Source organism: Penicillium taxi (genome assembly GCF_028828555.1).
Source record: "Penicillium taxi strain IBT 34144 chromosome Unknown utg000003l_segment0_segment0, whole genome shotgun sequence".
Taxonomy (NCBI): domain Eukaryota; kingdom Fungi; phylum Ascomycota; class Eurotiomycetes; order Eurotiales; family Aspergillaceae; genus Penicillium; species Penicillium taxi.
In genome coordinates, this window is record NW_026643205.1 from 2161731 (window position 1) to 2183699 (window position 21969).

The 21969-nt window shown below is 46.3% G+C and overlaps 6 protein-coding genes across 6 annotated transcripts; 3 read left to right on the top strand and 3 right to left on the bottom strand.

The window, feature by feature from the left end:
* Positions 1–12: 12 nt before the first annotated feature.
* N7495_004270 (uncharacterized protein) lies at positions 13–1788 on the bottom strand (the record flags this gene model as incomplete). Its single annotated transcript, XM_057206921.1, has 1 exon — positions 13–1788. One exon carries the CDS (start codon positions 1786–1788, stop codon positions 13–15), a length of 1776 nt encoding a protein of 591 aa, XP_057064601.1.
* A 1033-nt stretch (positions 1789–2821) lies between these two features.
* Positions 2822–5574, bottom strand: N7495_004271 (uncharacterized protein; the record flags this gene model as incomplete). Its single annotated transcript, XM_057206922.1, has 4 exons — positions 2822–4320; positions 4384–4732; positions 4783–4989; positions 5041–5574. The coding sequence occupies 4 exons, from the start codon at positions 5572–5574 to the stop codon at positions 2822–2824; spliced, it is 2589 nt and encodes an 862-aa protein (XP_057064602.1).
* Positions 5575–10966: 5392 nt separating this feature from the next.
* Positions 10967–12038, top strand: N7495_004272 (class I SAM-dependent methyltransferase; the record flags this gene model as incomplete). Its single annotated transcript, XM_057206923.1, has 3 exons — positions 10967–11054; positions 11117–11278; positions 11359–12038. The coding sequence occupies 3 exons, from the start codon at positions 10967–10969 to the stop codon at positions 12036–12038; spliced, it is 930 nt and encodes a 309-aa protein (XP_057064603.1).
* A 759-nt stretch (positions 12039–12797) lies between these two features.
* N7495_004273 (uncharacterized protein) lies at positions 12798–15104 on the top strand (the record flags this gene model as incomplete). The annotated part of the gene is made up of 2 exons (XM_057206924.1): positions 12798–13107; positions 13162–15104. 2 exons carry the CDS (start codon positions 12798–12800, stop codon positions 15102–15104), a joined length of 2253 nt encoding a protein of 750 aa, XP_057064604.1.
* Positions 15105–15534: 430 nt separating this feature from the next.
* pup1 (proteasome core particle subunit beta 2) lies at positions 15535–16499 on the bottom strand (the record flags this gene model as incomplete). Its single annotated transcript, XM_057206925.1, has 3 exons — positions 15535–16191; positions 16254–16301; positions 16374–16499. 3 exons carry the CDS (start codon positions 16497–16499, stop codon positions 15535–15537), a joined length of 831 nt encoding a protein of 276 aa, XP_057064605.1.
* A 519-nt stretch (positions 16500–17018) lies between these two features.
* Positions 17019–21571, top strand: N7495_004275 (FG-nucleoporin NUP159; the record flags this gene model as incomplete). The annotated part of the gene is made up of 3 exons (XM_057206926.1): positions 17019–17105; positions 17166–17841; positions 17889–21571. 3 exons carry the CDS (start codon positions 17019–17021, stop codon positions 21569–21571), a joined length of 4446 nt encoding a protein of 1481 aa, XP_057064606.1.
* Positions 21572–21969: the final 398 nt, after the last annotated feature.

Consider the following 21969-nt stretch of genomic DNA (forward strand, 5'->3'; position numbering starts at 1 on the left):
CACGCTTTGATATCACCGGTCAAGACTATAGGGCTCTCCAACACTATCTTGGCTTCCCATCCAAAATTGGGGTAGAGGAACACTATCCATCATACTCGATGTCAGAAGCTGACTACGAGATAGAACCCCCTTCACTTGTTGATGGCTCCGGTCGACGGGCTGAGACGATTCAACTTGAACCACCGAGTCAGGGGCCCGAGGTCGCTGGAACACAATCTGGCTCTCTCCTTTATTACTCTCCGCGTCTCGAGCTGGAGACGACTCTGGCACAATCTCAGTCTGGTCTACTTCCTCGGTTTGTGTTATACTTTGCAACGGCAGAGGCTCAAGGTATTCAGTGTTGCCTTGAGTGGCGAACAAAGCCGATAGCCCCTGGGTGTTCAGGGTTGGAATAGGCTCGTGGGGGAATTGTGTAGCCAGATGCATCCTCTGATATAATACGGAAGAATCAGACATCAGGGTTTCGGATTGGTGTTCGAAGTCTAGCCCCGCAGAAGGTTCGGCATTCGGCAAGGGAATTTCTTGCGAGTCGTCACTTAAATAACCTCCAGAGTCACTTTCATCTGTCTCTCCATCTGTTTCGTAGACCACCATTCTCGAACCCGGACCAATTTTTGGCCTTGACTCAGAATCATGTGGTGATAGACCCTGGGGCTTTGAGGTTACAGAAGGTTCGTTTGAGGTGCGCTCCAACATATAGTGATGTTGACTCGAAGATATAAGCGGCTTGGGTGAACGGGAAGTTGGCTTTTGCAAGGGTGACATGTTTCCTTGCCCTTGCGCATCATCCTGCTGGGGGCTTGAAGATTCCTCATTGTGACAATTCTCAAGTTTATGAGTGATATTCGGCGATTTGCGTTTTAAAGGGGAACGAGTTGCACTGCAGAATTGTGACGATGTGATTATTGCAATTCCTGGGCTTTCAGGAGACTGAGAGGATGGAATCTCGAGTTTCCGAGACTTCCTAGGTGTAACTGGAGGATTCAATGAACCCTTGGTTGCATTGTCTAGATCCGCGCTTTGGCTCTGTCCAAGGTCGGATATTGGCTCGCCCGTGGATAGATCAAGTTCTCCTTCATAGGTCCTGTGATGATGCTTGACAGGCTGAGGGACGGGAGTGGTAAGAGAAGACTTCTTTTCACTCGTTGGCTGTTGTTTGGCTTTGCTGGAGAAATCATTGGGCATGGCCAGTTGAGTATATCTCAAGTTCACATCGTCGTCATCGTCGTCTATTGTAATGTAGCGACGCACGAAATCCATTTGCGTCAAGGTTTTGTCGCGTTTCGTAGACGACTTGTCTGTGGACTTGCGTTTGCCCTTGCTGCCAAGAGTTGTTTTCGGTGTTTGGATCTTGCGTTTGCTTGTATTTAAAGCTGGTGCCAGGCTTTGTCTTCGTCGCTTGGGATGGTCATTATATCGTTCGAATGTGGATACACCTGACAAGGGCAAATTTGGTGGTTGGAGGTTGATATCATCTTCAGACTCATCATCTTTGCGCACTGGGTTGGTCTTTTTCGTTGCTATGTCATCGAGATAGTCGAGCTGCTCTTCATCTGGCTGCGTAGTCTGAGTCACAAAATCGATTTGTGTAAGTGTTGACTGGGATGTTGAGCTTGGAAGAGATCTTCTTTTCCACCGCGTGGATGCTGAAATATGAGGAGATCCTGTCCTTTTTGAGATAGTGCTTGTCGACGTCTTCGATAGTGGTGGCGAACTTGGTCGTTTGGGAGTTCGGAATCTATCACGGGATATTTCTGGTGATACATCAGCTTTTTCGCGGCGCTTCATTGCAGATTTAAGGAGATAAACATGAAGGTCGAATAGATAGAGCGATAATTGCCCGGCATGATGTGGTTCCAAGGTCGGCGCCTGAGGCGATCGCGTCAGAACGCGCCAACACGTGATCAATCTAACTTTACATAGTGTGGGGAGCCCTATGCAGTACGTAGTGAACCAGGAAGGCGGTCTGAGGCGGCAGAACCGAGTTATATCATTTATTTATCTATTTAGAAGTTGTGATAAATATTTATAGAATGGATACCTTTACACACCTCTTCACTTTTTGACTCCCTACTTTCATCGAACTTTCTTTTGTGGTTGCGGTTGGTTTTTTTTTGGCTGAATTGATCTGCACGTCCCGACCTTACTGCCTAGAGCGTTCCCGTTTCAATAGTTATTTTAAATAATCAGTTCAAGTAAATACCCATTTTAAGTATCATAAATCTCAATGTTATCTTAGTAACGTATGTTCGATAAAGCGTACGCCGTACTTGCTAGTAACTTCAGCTGATTAGAATTTTGAGAAGAATGTAAGAGTTTTTTTTGGCAACCCAAATCAAATAATCATATTATTACAATACCAAAATTTGTCTCTTCCATCTATACCTCAAAAATTTGTATTTGTATTTGTAAGTGTCTAGGATGTGATATTCACCAAAACCCTGGTTGTTGAAGTATAACATTGAGATTTATCATATTTATTATGGTCTCGGGTAGGGATTCTCTTTATTGAAAGTGCTTCATAACCAGATAGTCACCCCATGAATCATTGGAAGATAGCTAAATATTACTTTGGGAAACGTCAGGCAAGTTGAAACAACCTTGCAATTTTCAAACCAGATACTTTTTCAGATAGGATAGTGAGTGGGAGCTTAAACGGATATTTACATGTAATACATTGAAAAATTCATAACTAGTAGGACTGATCTAATCAAACGGTCCAACAAAGTGTTGATATCTGGTAGAATAACTATTGGTGATAGTGGTTAATATTACATAATTCGTGACTAGTACAAGTTCGTTAATACAATCGTAGGTTCATTCAAAGTAGCCAGTCTGGAACGTCGTCTTCTGAAGCCGAAGCCCAGGCTGAAACTGAAGCTGGGGTCGTAATCGAATTTGGGGAACTAGGATCAAGAGGACCCTGGCGGGAGACGATAGGGGAGTCAGGCAGAGAGACAGTAGGAGAGTCAGGGCGGATGATAGGTTCCAGAGGCACTGTGTCTGAGTTATCCATAGTGTCAATTTTGGGCTCGTTTGGAACCACTTTCAATTCAAAATGTTGCCAGGGAGTAACAGATAGTCGACGGGACCTTGAACCCTGTTCTGAGAGAAATCCCCCACCGGCATTATCGGCTTTTTCAACCTCTTCAGCATCGTCAACATCGGCTTCTTCAACATTGTAAACATCATCCATATCTTCATCAGATAAAGAAACGTTGCTGTCTTCATCTTCGCTGGCGTAGGCTTTGACTTTTTCTCGGATTCGAAGTTTCAAAAGGAGGTCACGCCAGGCTTGAAGGGCGATGTTGGTTTTGTCCTGAGTCGATTTTTGGAGTTGATCGTCTTTCATAGCAATCAAAACTTCTTCAAGAGCTTCTCGATACTCTGAAGCAATAACAATACCTGCGAGGATCGGCGTTGACTGATGTCGAGAGGAGTGGTTAAACCCGATGACTGCCTGTGCGCTGTGAATTCCGAGAATTTTCGCCGCTTGACGCGCATTGGGGTCGCTGATATGCAACCCTCCAGACGGCACCATGCTCGAGACGTACAAGTCTACATTCCCATAGTCATTTGTAGGTATTTTTCCATCTACCACTGGTGGTGGCTGGTAGATATCAGTCTGCCACTCCGCATAGAGTCCAGGCGTGGGCGTGCGCAACCATGGAATGCGACAGAATCCCAGTGGCTCTCCACTTTTGATGCGCTTATTGTCTTTGAGAGGAGTTTGTCCTTCTTTCACCACGCGTCCGAGATGAAACCAATTTTCAGGACTCTTCACGGTGTGCACATTGGCGCGGCGATATACAGGCATCTGTTTTTCTTTAAATGAGAAAATCGAGGAAGAAGTTTTGGGGTATACAACTTCGTGTTCCTTCAGATCACGCTCGAGGACGAAGATGGGGTGTTTTCTGAAGCCTTCGTAACTGGTTGGCATAGGCTCTGCTGCTACCTTCTCTGCCATCTGGATGTCTTCCGCCTCGCTGTGTTCGTCGGGAAGTGGCTTCTTGTAGTGGTTCATAACATTATTCCACCATTCTTCTCCACCAGGCGTAGATTCCACCCTATATTGAAAGGTTCTGGTGTTAAAAGCTTTCGCATAACGTTTTGTAACATCCTTAGCGGAGCCATCCTCATCGAAGGCAACTACGTAAGACATCTTGTTCAGCGCATGCGTAGCAGGAGGTTCAAAAGATCCCACGCTCCATGTCCAATCTTTCGAAAATGGATCGATTGGCATCCATTTCTTTGATGTTTTATCGAACACTTCCACCCAAAACACCGGGTACTCTGAGTCTGCAGGACGTGAAGTGAGTACTGTGGAAGTTAGTTTTAGGAAATAGAAAACGGCAGATATGTAGGGTCAGATGAGCGACACACCGGGTTCAGTAGAGGGGCGTGAGGGCATTGCGGGGCGTGAAGGCAATGCGGTGCGTGAAAAAATTGTTGATCGCCCAGGCCTCTGCACTCGTGATGGCTGAGTTAATGAAATTGAGGAAGGGGGCGTATTGTCGCACTTTTTCTGTGTATGAAAACTAGTGACTTTGGATTGGGTAGACGAAATTGACAAGGCTTGCAGCGAGCATACCAGTCTTGTTTTAACGCCAGCATCGCGTAGGAGAGCACAAAGGAGCTGGGCGATGAAGTCGCGGGATCCAAACCCAAGTTGAGCCTGCGATATGAACGCTTTTTTGTCCTCGAAATTCTCTGTATGGGCGAGTATCGCCTGCTATATAGGTATTAGCTATCAACTAGGACAAAATGTAGGCTTGGGCGTACTTCTCTCTTCGTCAACTGAATATCATTTTCGGCCCACTCAGCTCGAGTCAAACCTGACTTCGTCACCCTAAATAGCTCAACGAGCTTTTTCACTGCTACTTTCAGGTGTCTGATGAAATGTTGGACCTCAAGATGGAAAGCCCAATTTTTTTCCTGGGAATTTAGAAACATCTTGTTCATCTCGGTATTTAGCGGACTCAAAAAAAGCTAGATATAGGTCAGTCAATCGTAATGGAGCGAGAATAGATTAATACACACCTTCAATGCTCGGCTGTTACACCAATTGTTTCGAAGACTCACATGACCCACGAGACAAAGCACATGAAGTTTGTGGAACTCAATACGCAGGTTCTTCTCGTATTGAGTGGCCCGTTTCTGCCTCTGCTGTTTCCGCTTCTGAATGTTCTGCTGACTCTCAGACCCCGGAACAAGATCTATGGCGAGAATTTCATCGTCTCCTCTAGATGCAACGGCCGAGCCTCCTGCAGATTCAACAACTGAAACTCCTGTAGATATAACGGCAGGAGTGGGTATTGTGACGTCTTCCCACTCCACGTCTGATTCATCTGATTCTATTTTATCTGCTGCGCCATCTGTTGAAATTTGAGGCTTGTATCTCTTGCGTCTGACTTGTGCTTGTGAGCCCGGGCCATCTGGGCGAAATTGTTCGGGGTATCTTTTTTCGGCTTCTTCTAGCATCTCCTGGTAAACATCGGGGATCTCGTCTTCTTTGGATGCCTGACGACGAGTTGTCCTGCCCCTCGAGGGGCGGACTGGAAAACGGCGTGACATATCTAGTTCATGTTCACATGAATGATTTTGGGTTATATCTACAGCTCGATACTGAAAAGCGCGTCAATTGCGAGGGAAAATATGAAGTTGTGATAAAAACGCGTGGGATCGATGAGAAAGGTAGATAAAGATGTCAGATTGTAAGGTGCGTCATAGCAGATATCGGTCATCGGAATTATACTTATCCGACGAAGCCGTGCTATTCCTAATTAGGAAGTTGGTTTTGTATTCCCCGGATTCAACTTCTCATAGACGACGTACGCTAAGCCTATGGGCAGAGATAAGAGATATTTCTGTCAAGCCATCCTGGTGAGTAGCGGATATTCATTAATCATGGCCCTTGATCTATCTTTTGTTAACTATTAATAGTTTTTAATCATTATTTACACCGGGGCAGTGACAATGCTCAGCCTTCTAACAACTCCAAAGTTATCCCCGAAGTCTTATATCCTGAAAGTGCATCTGAAATGACTTATGGTAGGTCATTTGACTCATTTCTACAGGATAGACAATCACACTCCACTAACTTTTCATAAATTTCACGAAATTTATCGCGGATAATGTGATGTGAGGCAAGTCCATATGCCAGAAATTTGCATAGTTAGAGGCTCCCGTCCAGCGGATTTCTCTATTCAAGATATGCCTGATTGTGCACTCCTTCTTTGTAGTGAAGTATATCGGAGACAACTTCACATTTCAGATTCTTGGGGGTTTTGAATGCCTGTAACTCCACATGAGTTTCTTATTAATAATCCACGTCAGATAGGGGAACTCGGGAGACCGGTCGAGAAACCTTGAAAATCTTCATTCTAGAAGGCCTGTGCGAAGTCCAGAGGTCCAGAATTAGACATACCGCGGGAAAAAGGTTGAGCAGTTCAAAGGGCACAGAAGTTAAGAAACTACTGACCTCGGGAGTAAGCAATGCGCAAACGCGTCACTAATACGACATCATTCCGTTGGCTTAGCTCATCCAGAACCATGTCGAAGCGAATCTTACATTAACGTTCCCTTCTGTTATTGGATGGAAGCTAACCGACTTGGTATTATATCCATCCTAACCAGCAGGGTAGAGAGCCTATGAGATGACGATCTGCATATATGATACGCACCCAAGATTGCGATGCGGGGCAGAAGGCTTTAGATGTGGACAGATTAGAAGTGCGAAACCGAGAGACCGGGTCAGATTCAAACCCGAAGATGATCAATAAACGATCCACTCGTAAGGCTTGGGGTAGCTCTACCCTACCAAGCGAGGGAAAGCAGGATGAGATAGCACAGGAAAGGCCCAATTAGATGTTATCGTAGGCAGAAGTCTACCTAGGTATATTTTATATGACTTTCAAGGTTGGTGAAGCTACCTAGGTGTATGCCAAGTAAATTTCTCTCCATTCACTTTATTTGGGACTCAAGTAATCAAATTGACTGCAACACGAGTCATGCTAGCTCACCCAGGTATCTCATTGGGTCCCGAGCCTCCGACCCCAGTCTAGGGCTTGCTTTCTTCCGACTTTACAGGAAGTTCTAAGGCTTAGCTGTGATGTTTACTCTGCTGTGCAATTTTTATAATGGTCAAAGCCCCTTCTATCAGAAACAACACACTCAATCGTTTTGCTAAGTATTTACTATGAAAACTAGAGGCATCGACAATAGCGAGTATTCTGAAGATTAATGTAAATGCACCAATATTAAGCCTCAGACCGCTTGTTGTCCTCTCGGGCAACTCGCTTATCAAGTAGCCCTTACACTCCATTCTTTGCTGCAGTTGACACGGCTCGAACACAAGTTTCATGCATATCTGTCTACTTAGAAGTTTACTGATTGGTCTAGAATTCTCTACTTTGTACCTACGAAGTCAAAGGAGTAATGACCGGCAGTAGGTAAGAAGTAGGAGATTCCAAATCAAATTCTTCTTTTGTCTTTTTTTCTCTCTCTTTAATTTTAACGATTGCGTCACTCCGAGTTTTGGTTTGGGTACTTTGGCTAGTCTCTTTGGGATGTTTTTTTCACTTTGTAATTGCAAGATAATTGTGTGGGACTCCATTGCCGATCATCAGCAATGCCTGTTTAGGTACTCTACCAAATATTTGAGTCGTTCGTCTCCTACATCTACATACCAACTATTTAGCAGTCAATATACCTAGATACTACATGTAGGTACTTAGTTACCTAAATAGATATCGCCATTGAGTTTGATAAAGAAGCCACAGGTAAGTATGGTGTACTATCTCCAATCCTATTTGTGGGGATGATATCCGTCCACATTTCCCTGGAACGGTCTATCATACCATCGTGGGATCCTCTTTTGCGAGCCACGTAGCCTCGTTTTAGTTTGTAAAAATTGATATGAGAGGTTGGTTTTTTATTTATTTTTTATTTCATCGTTACTCCGTACTGCATTAATGTTTACCCTAAGTGGCTGGTTACCTGCTCCGGAGTACGGAGTCATACTCCGTCCAACATTTTAAAATCCCAGGACTCTGTTGCAGTAATATTTTACATGACACCACATGGTTTAGTCAACAAGATCTGCAAAATTTTATCTGATCTCAACCATGAGTTGTGTAAGGTTAACCTAAACTCGAAGTATACAAGGATATGATCCTTCTTGTATTTTACACCAGAAAGCCTTGGAAACCTTAGAATGAACCGATATGCGGTACCACTGTTCTTGAATCACCGAACCAGGTTTTTTATTCAGCCTTATTCCATCTTACAGAAGGAAGTTTGACCTTACACCGTCTAGTTGGGTATTACATTAGTATCCACCACGGAAATCCTCGGTCGCTGCCAAGAAAAAAAAAAAAAAAAAATAAGGACAGAATAAGTGAAGTCATAGGCTGTCGAGAATCTGCAAATCTGCCTGCAGAAGCGTTATGGAATCAACCAGGAATAAAAAAGAAAAGAAGAGAAAAGTACGGAGTAGAAAATCCGTGCGTTGCAGTTGCGTCCCGACACTATGGTACACCCCGGACAACATACCCAGCAAGGCGGGTCAGCATCACAATGCGTTGACTCGTCCAACTGCTAAGACCCCTGTGGATGGGATTCGGGATTCCCGATGAACTGGCAACTCGGGTATTTTTGGACAGGGTTCATTATGCAACAGTTAGTATCCGGCCATATCCTGAAATCTGGTTACTGGGTACGCCGTTGTTCCCAGTGAACCACTAACCCCTTATCTAACGGACCCTAGCTAGTTATGGTATGGAGTAGTTTACTTGTGTAAGTCAACTTCAAACTTGGGAAATATCGTTGTTCTGGCCAGCTTCGTTTAAGTTTAGATCGACAATTTAACTACTCGGTGCTGGTAAAAATCGTGTACTTTCAGGAGAATGGGCAAAAGTACATACGAAGGAGCCCGAGGTCTAAAAAGGCAAACACCGAGTTATTATTTCCATCATTTCGCTTTTCTCTGAGATCTCTCATAATCCCCCTCTGCCCTACATGGGAACTTTCTTTTGTCGGGCATTCAAGTCAGTTCTAATTTTAATTTAACTTTGAATGTAAGCCGACTTTAGATCAAGAATTCCAGAAAAGGGAAAAGGGAAAAGAGAAAAGGAAATAATAATGATAATGATAATAATAATAATGAAATAATAAATGAAACATTTAGGTGTTCTAGATTGTTCCGGTTAGGGCTTGAATTCTGACATATCAACTTGGCCAACTGGAATGTGCCAGCGGAGGATAAGCTATTCTTCCGGAGGGGCAATTTCTCCGTAATGCTAACAAACATCTTAATACTAGTATGCTGGAAGGGAACAGGGAACAGCCCAATAAAAAGAGAGAGAGAGAGAGAGAGAAAAAAAAAAAAAGAAAAAAAGAAAAAAGAAAAAAAGAAAAAAGAAAAAAGAAAGAAAAAGGAAATAGGTGAAATTCTAAGCTTGAATAGTGCTGTCATGCCATAAACCTTTTGCTCCACCATGTCCGCACTTGTACTGTCCACCTTTTCCACCTTTTCCACGTCCGGGCTCAATCACTGCGGGGCTGTCTCCATTCGGGTCTATCAGAGATAAACCTTGATGTTTTACTATTACCTTACTCTCATTTACGGGAACGAGATGAACCTGTGGCTTTTTGGAATATCATAACCCTTGCAAATATCTTGCCCATGCAAGAGTGTTGATTATGGAAACCCGTAAAATTCGATGCATTAAGGGTGAAGCGGCCCATGTGGACTGGTTGCAAATATCCAGCCCGCTGGTACGTTGGTATCCACCATCATTGGATAATATTCCTGCTAGGTCCAGGCTTTTGCCAAAAACGTGTCTGATCAGTAAGATATTTATTTTGCAGGAATTACCTGGTCAATGTAGTAGTAGCCGTAGTAGCCGAAGTACTGCCCAGAACTGAATCATATCCATACCGAGTATAGTCCGCTCTTATAACAAATAGAATGTGCGTTATACTTATATCGTATACCTAAGTATCGCCGTATCTTATACGTATTCTTCAGCTAAAATATACCATGTCGTATCTTCCCCAGTTCTTCTTTTATTATTTCGTTATTTCCCCTGACAGAGGATTTGCCTTAAAACTGAATTTATTTCATCGCCCCGCCCCAAGCGCCTAGAGAAACCGACGATATTCATGGTATGTGTCCGGTATATTTCCAACTCGGTACCCCATGCAATTTGTACTCCACTTCATCCCCCCGGCTGCCAAGGTCTATTTTTCTCTACGAAATTATTAATGTCGATCCCACCTTTTCCAGCAGCTCAAAGTAAACTGATTTATAGTTAACCGGATCGTCTTCCCGCACTGCCAAATTATAACTTAATCCAAGCTGTCGGGCTCACTCCCAGAACTTCTTTCCCCCCACTCTCTCCTCCCCTTCCTCATCTTTCTTTTGAATCAGAATTAGAGTCTGAATCTTGCCTGAATCTTGCTATTTGCCCTTTCTCCACGATATTTGCTGCTCTTGGTGCTTGTGTTGATGCAGAGTGGAACCTAAGATGGAGTATTACCAATTCTCGTCGGTTCCTTCGCGCACTCACTAGGTACTAGCTCCCCGCCCTTTACACACTACCTACGGTATATTGGTGTAGGATTCAGTCCCTGGAAGGTTTAGCTTTAAGCTCGCTCGTTTCCTAGCTTTTTTCCAGGGTTTTGTTAAGTTTTTTCTAAACAACATTCCGGGTTGGAGCTTCACATCTATCCTCCCCGTCCCAGTATCCTCCACGCTGGCTTGTCAAGTTCTTACCGTCCCGGGAGGTCCCACCGGATATAAGAAGGGGATCAACATGAGTACTGTGAGTTTCGATCCACCTATCTTTGACTTGTCTTTCTTCTACTTCTTTCTGAATATGTACTAATAGAGAATATCCAGGAGCCAAATAGTGAATGGTAATAATCTATGATCTTATAGTACATGAGAACCATGCTAACTTATATGGCCAGTGACACGCAGTCACTTACGGACAGTGTAACAGACTACCCGATTGAGAATGGAAGACGGTATCACAAGTACCATGAAGGAGGTATGTTTGCGATTCTAGCACTGGCCACGAACATTGGAAGCAAATTCTGATTGTCTTTTTAGCCTATCCTTATCCCAACGATGAGCAAGAGCTTGAGCGTATGGAACTCCAACATCATATGTGCAAATTGATCTTTGAAGAAAAGATCTTTTTTGTTCCTCTTGAGGAGCCCCAGCAAATACTGGACGTAGGGACTGGCTCTGGCCTATGGGCTATAGAAATGGGTAAGTTGCCGTACAACAACCAAGCAGACATAACATTGAAAACCTCCTTAACTTACAACTGCTCTTTTCTTACATTGCAGCATCTCTGTTTCCAAATGCCACAATCACAGGAACGGATCTGTCACCAGTACAACCAACAGAAGTTCCAGAGAACGTCCACTTTCTAATCGACGATGCCACAGAGGACGAGTGGCTCTGGGATACAGACCACTTTGATTACATTCACATGGGACACCTATCAGGTTCTATTCCATCCTTCAAATCTCTTTTACAAAAGGCATATAAACACCTCAAACCCGGCGCATATATTGAATGCCATGAGGTAGACCCGAAACCAAAATGCGACGATAGCACCATGCCGCCTGAAAATCCAGATGGATACAGCGAATTTGCCCTCCACGACTGGTATGATCTCAACAAGCGCTCAAGTGAAGAGATCGAGCCCGCACGACAGTTTCGAATTGCAAATCGGCTTGAGAAGTGGATGAAGGAAATAGGATTTGAGGATATTGAACAACGGGTATACAAAGTTCCCACCAATCCTTGGCCAGAAGACAAAAAATGGAAGGAAATTGGTCGATATATGGAGACAAACTGGCTTGAGGCTTTATCTGGCTGGTCTTATAAGCCTTTTCTTGCTCTGGGTTGGTCAAAACCGGAGATTGAAGTCTTCCTTGTTGACGTGAGAAAGAGCATTCAGGATCGGAACGTGCATGCCTATAACAATTTATTTGTTGTTACGGGCAGGAAACCACTCTAAAACATTGAAAATGAGGCTATGACATGACTGTCCCCCTCTTGGCGGCTACGACACGTTCAATTGCACTATTCGATAATTTCTTTGCTGAGATGATTGGCATGAGATACACCATTTGCGGGTAACATATGCATTGCATCGGCGCATGGGGAAATCTAGGTCTTTTTGAATTACATTGCTCTGGTCTGAGTATCTTAAAGTACCTAGGTACCTAGGTAAATAGGGGATGTTGGATCATAGTATGAATGAAATGACTAGTATTGTGGTATTTTTTGTAACCAAACCGCATTCAAAACCCTGAGCCGCTTTTCCCTACAATATCAATATTTATCTGACAGGGCTCAATATGTTGATCATAGTGCATGGATAAGTTATAATCTTGAGCCGATCACACCGAGACATGCCGAGGTAGTCTCTTCGAAGATTATAAGCCCTAAGTAAAGAGGCCTAGAGCGAAAATCGGCTAATATTGGCCATTAGCTTACCTTATTAGTGCCTATAGCATAGCAAAAGCCTATGGGAATTTAACGGGGTGTTCTTCAATCTTGATGTGTCGAGCAAGGCCTTTAGAGTAAAGTCTTTCGAGCAACTCCTGAACGCGCATGACAGGTTGAAGTTGCCTTAGTAACAAAATGATGCTCAATGGGCGGCACGCTTAGTCACCAAATGCCAAGATCTGTTCCGGAGACGAAGCTGCAGCCAAAGTCCGCGAGGCGTCCATTTTCATTCTGCAATTGGCTCGCATATGCCACTTTTTGACTGATGTCTTTCGGTAGACATGCCTACCGGCATGCTGTTAAGTCACCAACTGCTTTAACCCTCGATCATCTGTGGATAAGTGATGACTTACTCGCCGCGACCTTCCGTCGCTTCGCCAATGGCCAGCGACGCCATGGTAGCTGCGTCCCTGGCCCTTTAGAGGCTCGAAGGCGTCTTGCAAGACGGAGGAATACAGATCTGGCCGGTATTGGAGGTGCTTCGGCTGAGGACATCGCGTGTTTGTTTGGTCGCAATGGGAAAGAGCATATGAAATGGACCGACCACTCGTGGCAGAGAACACATCTCGGTCAAGGTACGTGAAAAATCTGATAAGAGGAGTGTAATTGAGAAGCTGACTTTCCGAAAGATGATAATCTTGGTACATTTGAAGTTCCTCTGTCCTTTTACGATCACAATCCCGACTCCATCAACTCGCATATGTTCAGAAACTCCCCACTGACAGTACACGAGTCGATGCATCCAACTAAGGACGAAGCATTCGACCAATTTCTGCAAAGTGAGGACTGGAAATTAGACGATGCTAGAGATCATGCTCGTCAGTTAGGAATTGATCTCCAACGCGAGCCTGCATATAGCCGGCAGATATTCAAGTCATTACTTTCACGCTCCGCGGCAAACCCTACGCAAGTTATCCGATTCCTGGATGACCCATTTTTGAATACACGGGGCTCTGGAAATTATTTTGCTGCCGTCGAGTGGCTCGTTCAAACAAAAACAAAACGTTCATACCGAATTGCCGTACTCAATGCGGTTAATCGCGCACTGGAATTGGGACTGGTGTCAATGGATGAAATTTGCCTGATTGTGAAAACACTACCAAATATCATCATTGAGAGAAAAAAGACGCTGGGGACGTGGGATCAACGTTCATTATTGAAACATTATCGCGCTCTATGGAAAGCTATTGGCACTTGCAAAATTCTCGGTTATCGCGACTTGGACAAAGCATTTGTGGATAACTGGCTTGAGCAGCTTCTCAGCATACGCAGTTTTCGCTTTGCTGCAGAAATTATCATTGAGACGCATGGTGCAAAATCTGACAGCCAATGGCCCTCAGCCTTGATTTTGACATGGCTGGAAAATACGGATGCGTCTGCTACAGATATCACTCTTCCATGCCCCAGCATGCTCTTGAACGAGCTCAACGCAGATTGTGCCGCCAATTGTATCATTGATGTTACCGAGCGGCTGGTCTTTTCTCATGAAGGGACAGAAGGCCGGAACCAACTTCTTGAGCTGTGGCGAGATTGTTTATTGAAGGTGACAAATCCCTCCATTGGAGCTGCTCAAGTGTGGTCATATACATCCATTCCCTCTCTCGAATCTTCACGACAAACTACCAACTCCATGAGTCAGTTAACACAAGACTTGATAATATTGCGCATATGGTGCCTGCGCTCTCTATGTCGAGCCTCAGGCCCTATGTACAACCAGAGCCCTAGGACAACTGATCGTCCAATTCTGTCCCTTCTCAACCTCTACGAAGAAACAACCCAGAAGAAGAATGGGTCCTTTCTCGCAGATTTCATGTGTGGAATTCACAATCTAGATCTTCCATATAATCATCTTCTTCTGCTGGCGGTTGACCTCAAGCTGAAGAAACTAATCACAAAAACAACCCGCAAAACCCTCGAGCGACTTGAAACCGCACAGACATCCCTGGAGGATGTCTGGGCAAACCCATCAAACTATAAAGGGATCCGAGTCTTGTTCACTGGAAGCTACGAGCAAATGCTCCGCCGCATAGACCTGACGAGCCCTGCAGCCGCAGAGAACCTTCTCCACCTCGCTAGAACCGGCGACTCAGAAAGTGTCTGGTCGCTCATTAGACTCCTCCGCAACCATACACCAATGAAAATATGCCTACACAAAGCCTGGGTGCCCATTCCCCACCCTGACGAAAAGGTCCTCGTACGCTACCACGCTGGACCCCGGACTAGCGAATGCCCGGATCCTCACGATGCCGTCGAATTGATTCATCAACTGGCAGTTGCTTTCTCCTGCTGCGAGCAATTGACGCCTTCCAGATCTTACCACCTCATCCACTGGCTCTATGACTATCTAAGGAGACATGGTGGCCCTGTGCACCCATCTTTGGTCAGGGCTATGTATCATGCTGGAGTTGTACGGTATCGTCGTCAGGGACGTCGTGTGCCCGTTGCTCAGTATGAGTATATCTTATGGATTGTTGGGAAGTTTGAAGGGCCTGATGTCGTTGAGGATCTTACGGCTGCGCCGCAGATTGCGGGTGGTCGAACTGATAATCGGCCCCGGAACTGTGAGGTCTAGCTTGTATTTATATTCTAGATACCACTTGGGCACATGCAAGTACGCTTCCGCTTGCCAAAAAATAATATATACCCATCCATTTTGGAGAACAGAAATTGGGAAAATAAACCCTTGTAGTGCCGTATACATACATATGAACTTATAAGTTCTCGAGGGTTGATAGTTGCCAACATGGGCTTGAACCTTGGACTCCATATTTCGGTATTAGTAGGCAAGCTACTTCCGGCGCCATAAACGTAGATGTACCTTTATTTTTGACTCATTATTTCAAGCGCAGCCTTGAATTTTCATTTGACAGAGCTGATGTTTTCAGTTCGATTGGAATCATAACTAAAGTGTCTGAAGGCAAAGCCCTTCCTCTTTCATAAACACATTGGCAAGGAGATGCAATATTGTATTATCCAATAAGCGACGAAAGAACTCCAAATTTCTAAACATCTACCTCCATTCTCTCACCAACCAAGCTGCTATCCCCAGACAAGGTTTCAATGGTGACATATTTCTTCATGTCCTCCTTGCTGATGATCTTCTGGTTCAAGTAGGCGGTAGTACCACGGGGGAAACCGTAATTGCGCTCCTTGAGACCACGCTCATTGGGTTTCTCATAATTGCGAAGCAACTGTGTAGGCTTGTCATTCTCAATGACACACACGTCGACATTGCTACCGGATCCCAAGTCGTTGAAGATACCGGCCTTGATGGCCTCGGCGCACAGAGCCACGGCCCCAGCGCGATCCAGATCCGGCTTCCACATAGACTCGAACACCGACATTGCTGCCAGTGAACCAGATCCCATTGTCACGTACGGCAACTTATCCGTTGAACCGTGCGCGTGCACAGTGTAAAGACCGACTCCGGTCGGGTCAACGCCTGCCACCACCAAGTACGCACCGATGTGGCCTTGGTATCGGAAGAGGTGCTGCTTCAGCATGGTCATGCAGGTAATCACTCGCGGATCACGTCCTGTGGATAGCGAGTGTAGTTCGACGTTGGAGCTAATAAGGGCAGTGGTGAACTCGGTGTCGGCAGCTGTACCAGCGCCGGCACACCAGATCTTTGGGGAGATGTAGTGAAGCTTCTCACAGTTCTATTATCGGCTCATATGTCAGTGACCCATATATCAAGTCTTCTTCTATATGGGAGTGATACCTTGTCTGCTACTATGGGACCGCTGGTCGCTCTGGTATCTGCTGCAATCTGCAATCACACTAGTGTCAGCTTCCGTGGATCTTTGTATATTCTAGTACCAGCAATAGTTGAAAGACATACCACAACGCCATTATCAAAGATGCACCCGACAATAGTTGTACCGGTGCTGGTAGCTTTTGGAAGGGGGACTCCCCTGGCGTGAAGAGCCGCGTTGCGGTTGTAGTTAGAGAAGTCGAAGCCCGGCATGATGACGTTGCAAGAACGACTCGAGGAGAGTTTTTAGATTTTAAGAATGGACAGATATCAACAATTCAGAACACCAAATGGAGGAAACTAGGCGGCGCGTGAAAGGAGCGATGAGTGTAGGATGGGGAACGAAGATGATGAGCGAAGTTGAAGCTGTTTGGGGTGACGAAGCTCTCGACAGCCTAGTTGGTGCCTGACCCGTCAGGTGTTAACCGTGTGTTTTTGCCTCCAACATTTTTAGGCGGTCTTCAAGTAGTTACCTCACGCTCTCCTTCCTTCTTCTTCTTCCCATCGCGGTCCTACCCAGGATCTTTAGTACTACACTGCCTTTTCTGTTTGGGGAGAGACTGCGCAAATACTTTTGCGCGTACTGTGAATCTCTTCAATCGGAGTCCGCAAGCACTCCAACGACGCTCATTCTTGACGCCGCCGAGCTCACCATCGTTCAATGCTTCTAAGACTCCATCACCTGTAACCGCCCGGTCCCGCATAGTTTCCGCAGAATTTTAGCACTTCAGAATGGCGTTCAACTTTGGCACATCCACTTCCAGTGGAGGCAGCCCGTCAGCGGAGCTTGGCCCGGAGCTGTCAGATGTCTTTACAGACGTACGTACCTCATAGTTCTTTTTCAATGTTGTTGAACGTTACATCTAACATAAAATCTAGGAGATTGGATTCAAAGGCATCTCTGGTGATACTAATATCCGTTTCCTTCCCACACCCTGGCCCGAGAACGCCCTTCCCTCCCCGACATGTTCGCTGCTGGCTGTCGCGCAGACAAATGGTCTTGTTGTTGGTGCTGGTCCCGATGTCCTTGTGATAGGAACTACCGATTCTGTCAGAAAAGCAATTAGTGCGCCCGGCGATAAAGCTAAAACGAGGTCTTTCCAACCACAGGTGACAATTCCCCTCTCTGCGCGTCCAACACATGTGGCATTCACTGCAAACGACGAGGCATTAATACTGGCCTCTGAGAATGGCTCGCAAATTTCCGTATTCCAGACCAGCACTCTTCTCCAGGGCAACGCCCAACCAGCCGTATCCGTTCCAACGAATGGCGCATCGATTCGCGCTCTTGTTCCAAACCCCGATCCCAACTCTTCGCTCGTCGCCCTGGTCACCGCCAACGGCGAACTACTTGTTGCAGATCTCAAGGCAGGAAATCTCGTTTCTGGTGCCAACGGCCCCGTTCTAAAGACTGGAGTCAGCAGTGTTGCATGGAGTAACAAAGGAAAGCAGCTCGTGGCTGGTCTTGCTGATGGAACAGCCGATCAAATGACTCCGGATGGAGTCGTCAAGGCACAAGTTCCTCGGCCTTCTGATCTACAGAGCGAAAGTCATGGTAGGTCTTTTTATCCATCAGAGTTTCATTTGCTAATACTTCAACAGTGTCGTCTATTGCATGGCTTGAGAATGATGTATTCTTCATAGTGTATACACCAAATGCTCTTGAAGATGACATGGGCCAAAACCCCGACTCTTCATACTACATCATAACGCGACGAAAACAGGCACCCTTCCTTATCCAGAAATTGCCAGACCTTTGCTCAACAATGGGATTTGGTATGAAGCGTACCCCCGCATATCAATTCATTGCACGATTGCGCGACTATAAGCCGTACCTGAAGGACGTCCTCATCGTATCTTCCACCTCCTCCGCTGATGTCGGCCTTGTTACCCGCTCCGAACAACCTTTGGCAAGTGATGATGCCTCGAAAGCCCTGGTTGGCCAGTTTACGACCACGGAGGTTGGTGACGACTCAAAACGAGCCAACATCCCCCTGAAAGAATCAGCCGATGAGACTTCTGTCATTGGTCTGGCTATTGATCTGTCGGCAACTGAACCTGTCATTGCGCCAATCCCTGGTGCAGATATTCAAGAGAGCTCGACTCCTCTCCCGGGGCTGCTGCTGCTTAATAATGATGGCGTTCTTTGTTCCTGGTGGTTCATCTACTCTGAGGCCATTCGACAGAAAGTGCCGTATGCTAGTCTTGCCGCAGGTGATAATAACGCAATGGGGCTGTCCCAGAATCAATCTTCAGTGACAGCTCCGGCTACACAACAACCTGCATTCGGGCAACCGGCTTTTGGTGCGCCCTCGCCATTTGGTAAACCAGCGGCAGCTCCTTCCTTTGGAAGCCCATCTGCCATGGGGGCCACTGCATTTCCGTCGACTCAGGCACCTGCATTTGGTACCCCATCCCAAATAGGTGGAATTGGAGCCCCTGCCTTTGGGACGCCATCTGCTCCAGGTCCATCTTTTGGAACACCCTCATTCGGAAAACCATCTCAGCCTGGCGCTGCCTTTGGCTCAACGAGCACCCCGGGACAACCATCATTTGGCAAGCCGTCATTCGGCACAGCAGCTTCTCCATTCGGTCAACCCCCCGCTGCCAAATCTCTGCTCGCCAGTGGTACTGGGCTCTCTGGTTTCTCAGGTGGTTTCAGCAGTTTTGCCACCGCAAAGCCAGTCTTACTGACAAAGCCAGACCAACCTGCATTTGCAGCGACTTCGGGAACATCTATGCTGGCGTCTCAACCACAAACTGGATCTCCATTTGGTGGTAAATCTCAATCTTCATCTCCTTTTGGCGGTACATCTCAATCTATATCTCCTTTTTCCACCTCATCTTCACAAAAACCCAGTGACGTCAAAAGTCCATTTGGTACTGGTAACAGTGGCTTCGTTCTTGGGTCTGCTTTCAAGCCAGATGGCTCTGCTGCCGACAACAGACCTCAGTCTGATAATGACAAAGTTAAGTCTGAAAACGCAGCAACAGGTGCTTTTGCTCTTGGAAAACTTGGTGATTCGATGTCAACATCAACACTGACCTCCAGACCGGACTCGGAAGCCATGGATGATGCGGAAGATTCAGGGGTGTCTGCACCACCGGCTAAAATTGAATCTAAATCCCCTTTTGGTGCGCCATCTATGTTTGGTACCTCCAGAACTTCCAGCCCAGCTGGCTCACTGTTTGGCAACATCTCTGCTACTCAGACGACCACTCCTCAACCCAACTCACAAACTAGCATTCAAAGCCAAATAGGAAGTCCTCTGTCAGCTCCTTCAGAGAAGACCGTGACACCCATGAAAGAGACGTCCATTTCTTCCAATTCCCTCTTCCCCGAGGCACCCTTACCGCCTGATCCTTCTAGTCGGGACATCTACGCCGCAGGAGATACTTCTGCTTCATCAAATGTGTCTAAAAGTTCAATGGACGATGCGCCACTACCACCAGACCCATACTTCAACAAGAACCCACCCCCCGAGGTTGATGACGCCCCTCTTCCTCCAGATTTCATGTCCAAAGAATCTGTACCAAAATCCGAAGATCATGATGTACCTCTGCCGGTTGACTCCACCCCCAAACCTGAGAACACACAGACGGATGACCCCCCTGTTTTGGTTTCTGACGGCTCAGATCTAGAATCAGAGGTTTCAGATGTGTCAGAGAATGAGGACGAGGACCTTGGCCCGGCCCCTGATTCAGATGTGGATTCAGAGCAAGATGACCATGAGTCTGATTTCAGTGATAGCGGAGAGGAGATTACGCATGACGAAAGTAAAATTCCCAGTCCCGGACCCTCGGCTGAAAGTTCGTTCAGCGTATCTTCTAGTAAGACTCCGACTCGAGGTTTGTTTGGTGGCATTTCGAAAGCGACAGCGCAGCCACGCAAGCTATTTGGAGAAATTGGCTCGAAGCAACCTCTTCTTCCACCGCCTGAACCAGTTACAAAAATCGGCCTCGACGCTTATCAGTCCCCTAGTCCTACTCGCGTCACTTCTCAGAAGAACCCACTCTTCGGAAACAAAACCGATAAGTCCAAGGCTGGCGATGCTCTTTTCGCTCGCAAAGCTTCATTGACTCAGAACGCCCAACTGAGAAAGGCCAGCAACACTGCCCAGGAGGAGCAGGCTCGCCGTCTGGCAGCCCAGCGACGCCAGCAGGAGGAAGAAGAGGCACTTGCCTTGTCAGACGATGACGACGACGAGAATCTTCGGGCTGACCTTGCTCGTCCCGTTGAGCCTGTGTCTACACTTGATCCGTTCCTCCCTCACCAAAACTACATGGGCGATACCACAAAGCCAGGTATTCCAGGCATGATTGAACGACTTTACCGCGATGTCAACTCGATGATAGATACATTGGGTATCAACGCCCGTTCATTGCAGTCTTTCATTATGTATCAGGACTCTCAATCGTCAAACTTCGACAATATCCTCAGCATTTTGCAAAGCGAGGAGCCTGCCAATGTTTTGGATGAGGAGGTATTTTTACAAGACATTAGGAAGCTCGAAGATATCGTCCCTGTCCTCTCTGTTTCGCTTCAAGAAGGGCGTGTGCAAGGTGTAGAGGAAAAACTGGAGCAGTGCCGCGAGTTGATCACAAAGGACATTCTTCACTTGCGCGGACAATGCGCAAGCATTCGCAAGACCCTCGATGCCCATACTGATGCGAACGCAATTCTCTTGGCACCTCTCTCCGCAGAGCAGGCTGCTCTCCAACTCGACCTTCGCACCACACTCCTTGAACTCCAAGGTCAAATGGCCGATCTCGAGCAGGGCGTGTCCATGCTACGAGCCAAGCTGGCTGACATGCCCCGTCCCGATGGAAGCTCCAGCGGATCTCGGAAGCGGCCCACCGTTGAAGCGGTCACCTCCACTATTGCTACTATGATGCACATGGCTGAGAGTAAGAGCAGTGACATCGACGTTCTTGAGGCTCAGATGCGCAAACTTGGAGTCGACATTTCCGCAACTACCCCAAGCCGTGAAGGGTCCCCCTTTACAACGCCGCGCAAGAGCATTGCTCATTTCCCTAATACCCCCGATGGTAGCGCTTACCATACACCCGAGTCTGCTTCTCGCGGTGTCAACTTCCGAACCAGCGTCAACGGCTCTGCAAAGCCTTCCCGCCTCCGCAGTGTTGAGGGTATCGATGCGATAGCTGTCCATGAGGAAAGTGCCCGGTGGAAGGTGAAATCTAAGCGTCGCGAGCTTTTGATCGGAAACGTCAAGGCCGCTATTGAAAAGAAAGAGCGGAAGGTCAGAACCGTGGATGATTTATAGTCTGGGGGTTCTGTGTATTTCTGAGGTTTGTAACCTATGTCTGATGTCCAGGAAATGAATTTTAATTTTGTACTCTCAAACTTCAAAGAAAGGCCCAGTAATCTGCCATATCTAGTTGTGATAAGTTAATTTTATGACTAATACGCCTTGAGGTCTGTCAACCTTGAAATAGCATGATCAACCTACAGGTATTTTTAGTCCTCCCGATGAATCTGCCCAAGTGCTTCAGTCCTAGCCAAGTAAACTTTCTACTCAATATTTATTACGTTAATGTCTTTTATTTATACGTGGGTAACTACGGAGTAAGCGTGGAGTTTTTCCTAATTTGTTAGCCATATATATATACCAACTCCTATCGTGCTGCCATGATTCCTTAGTCAACTTGTTACACTATATCT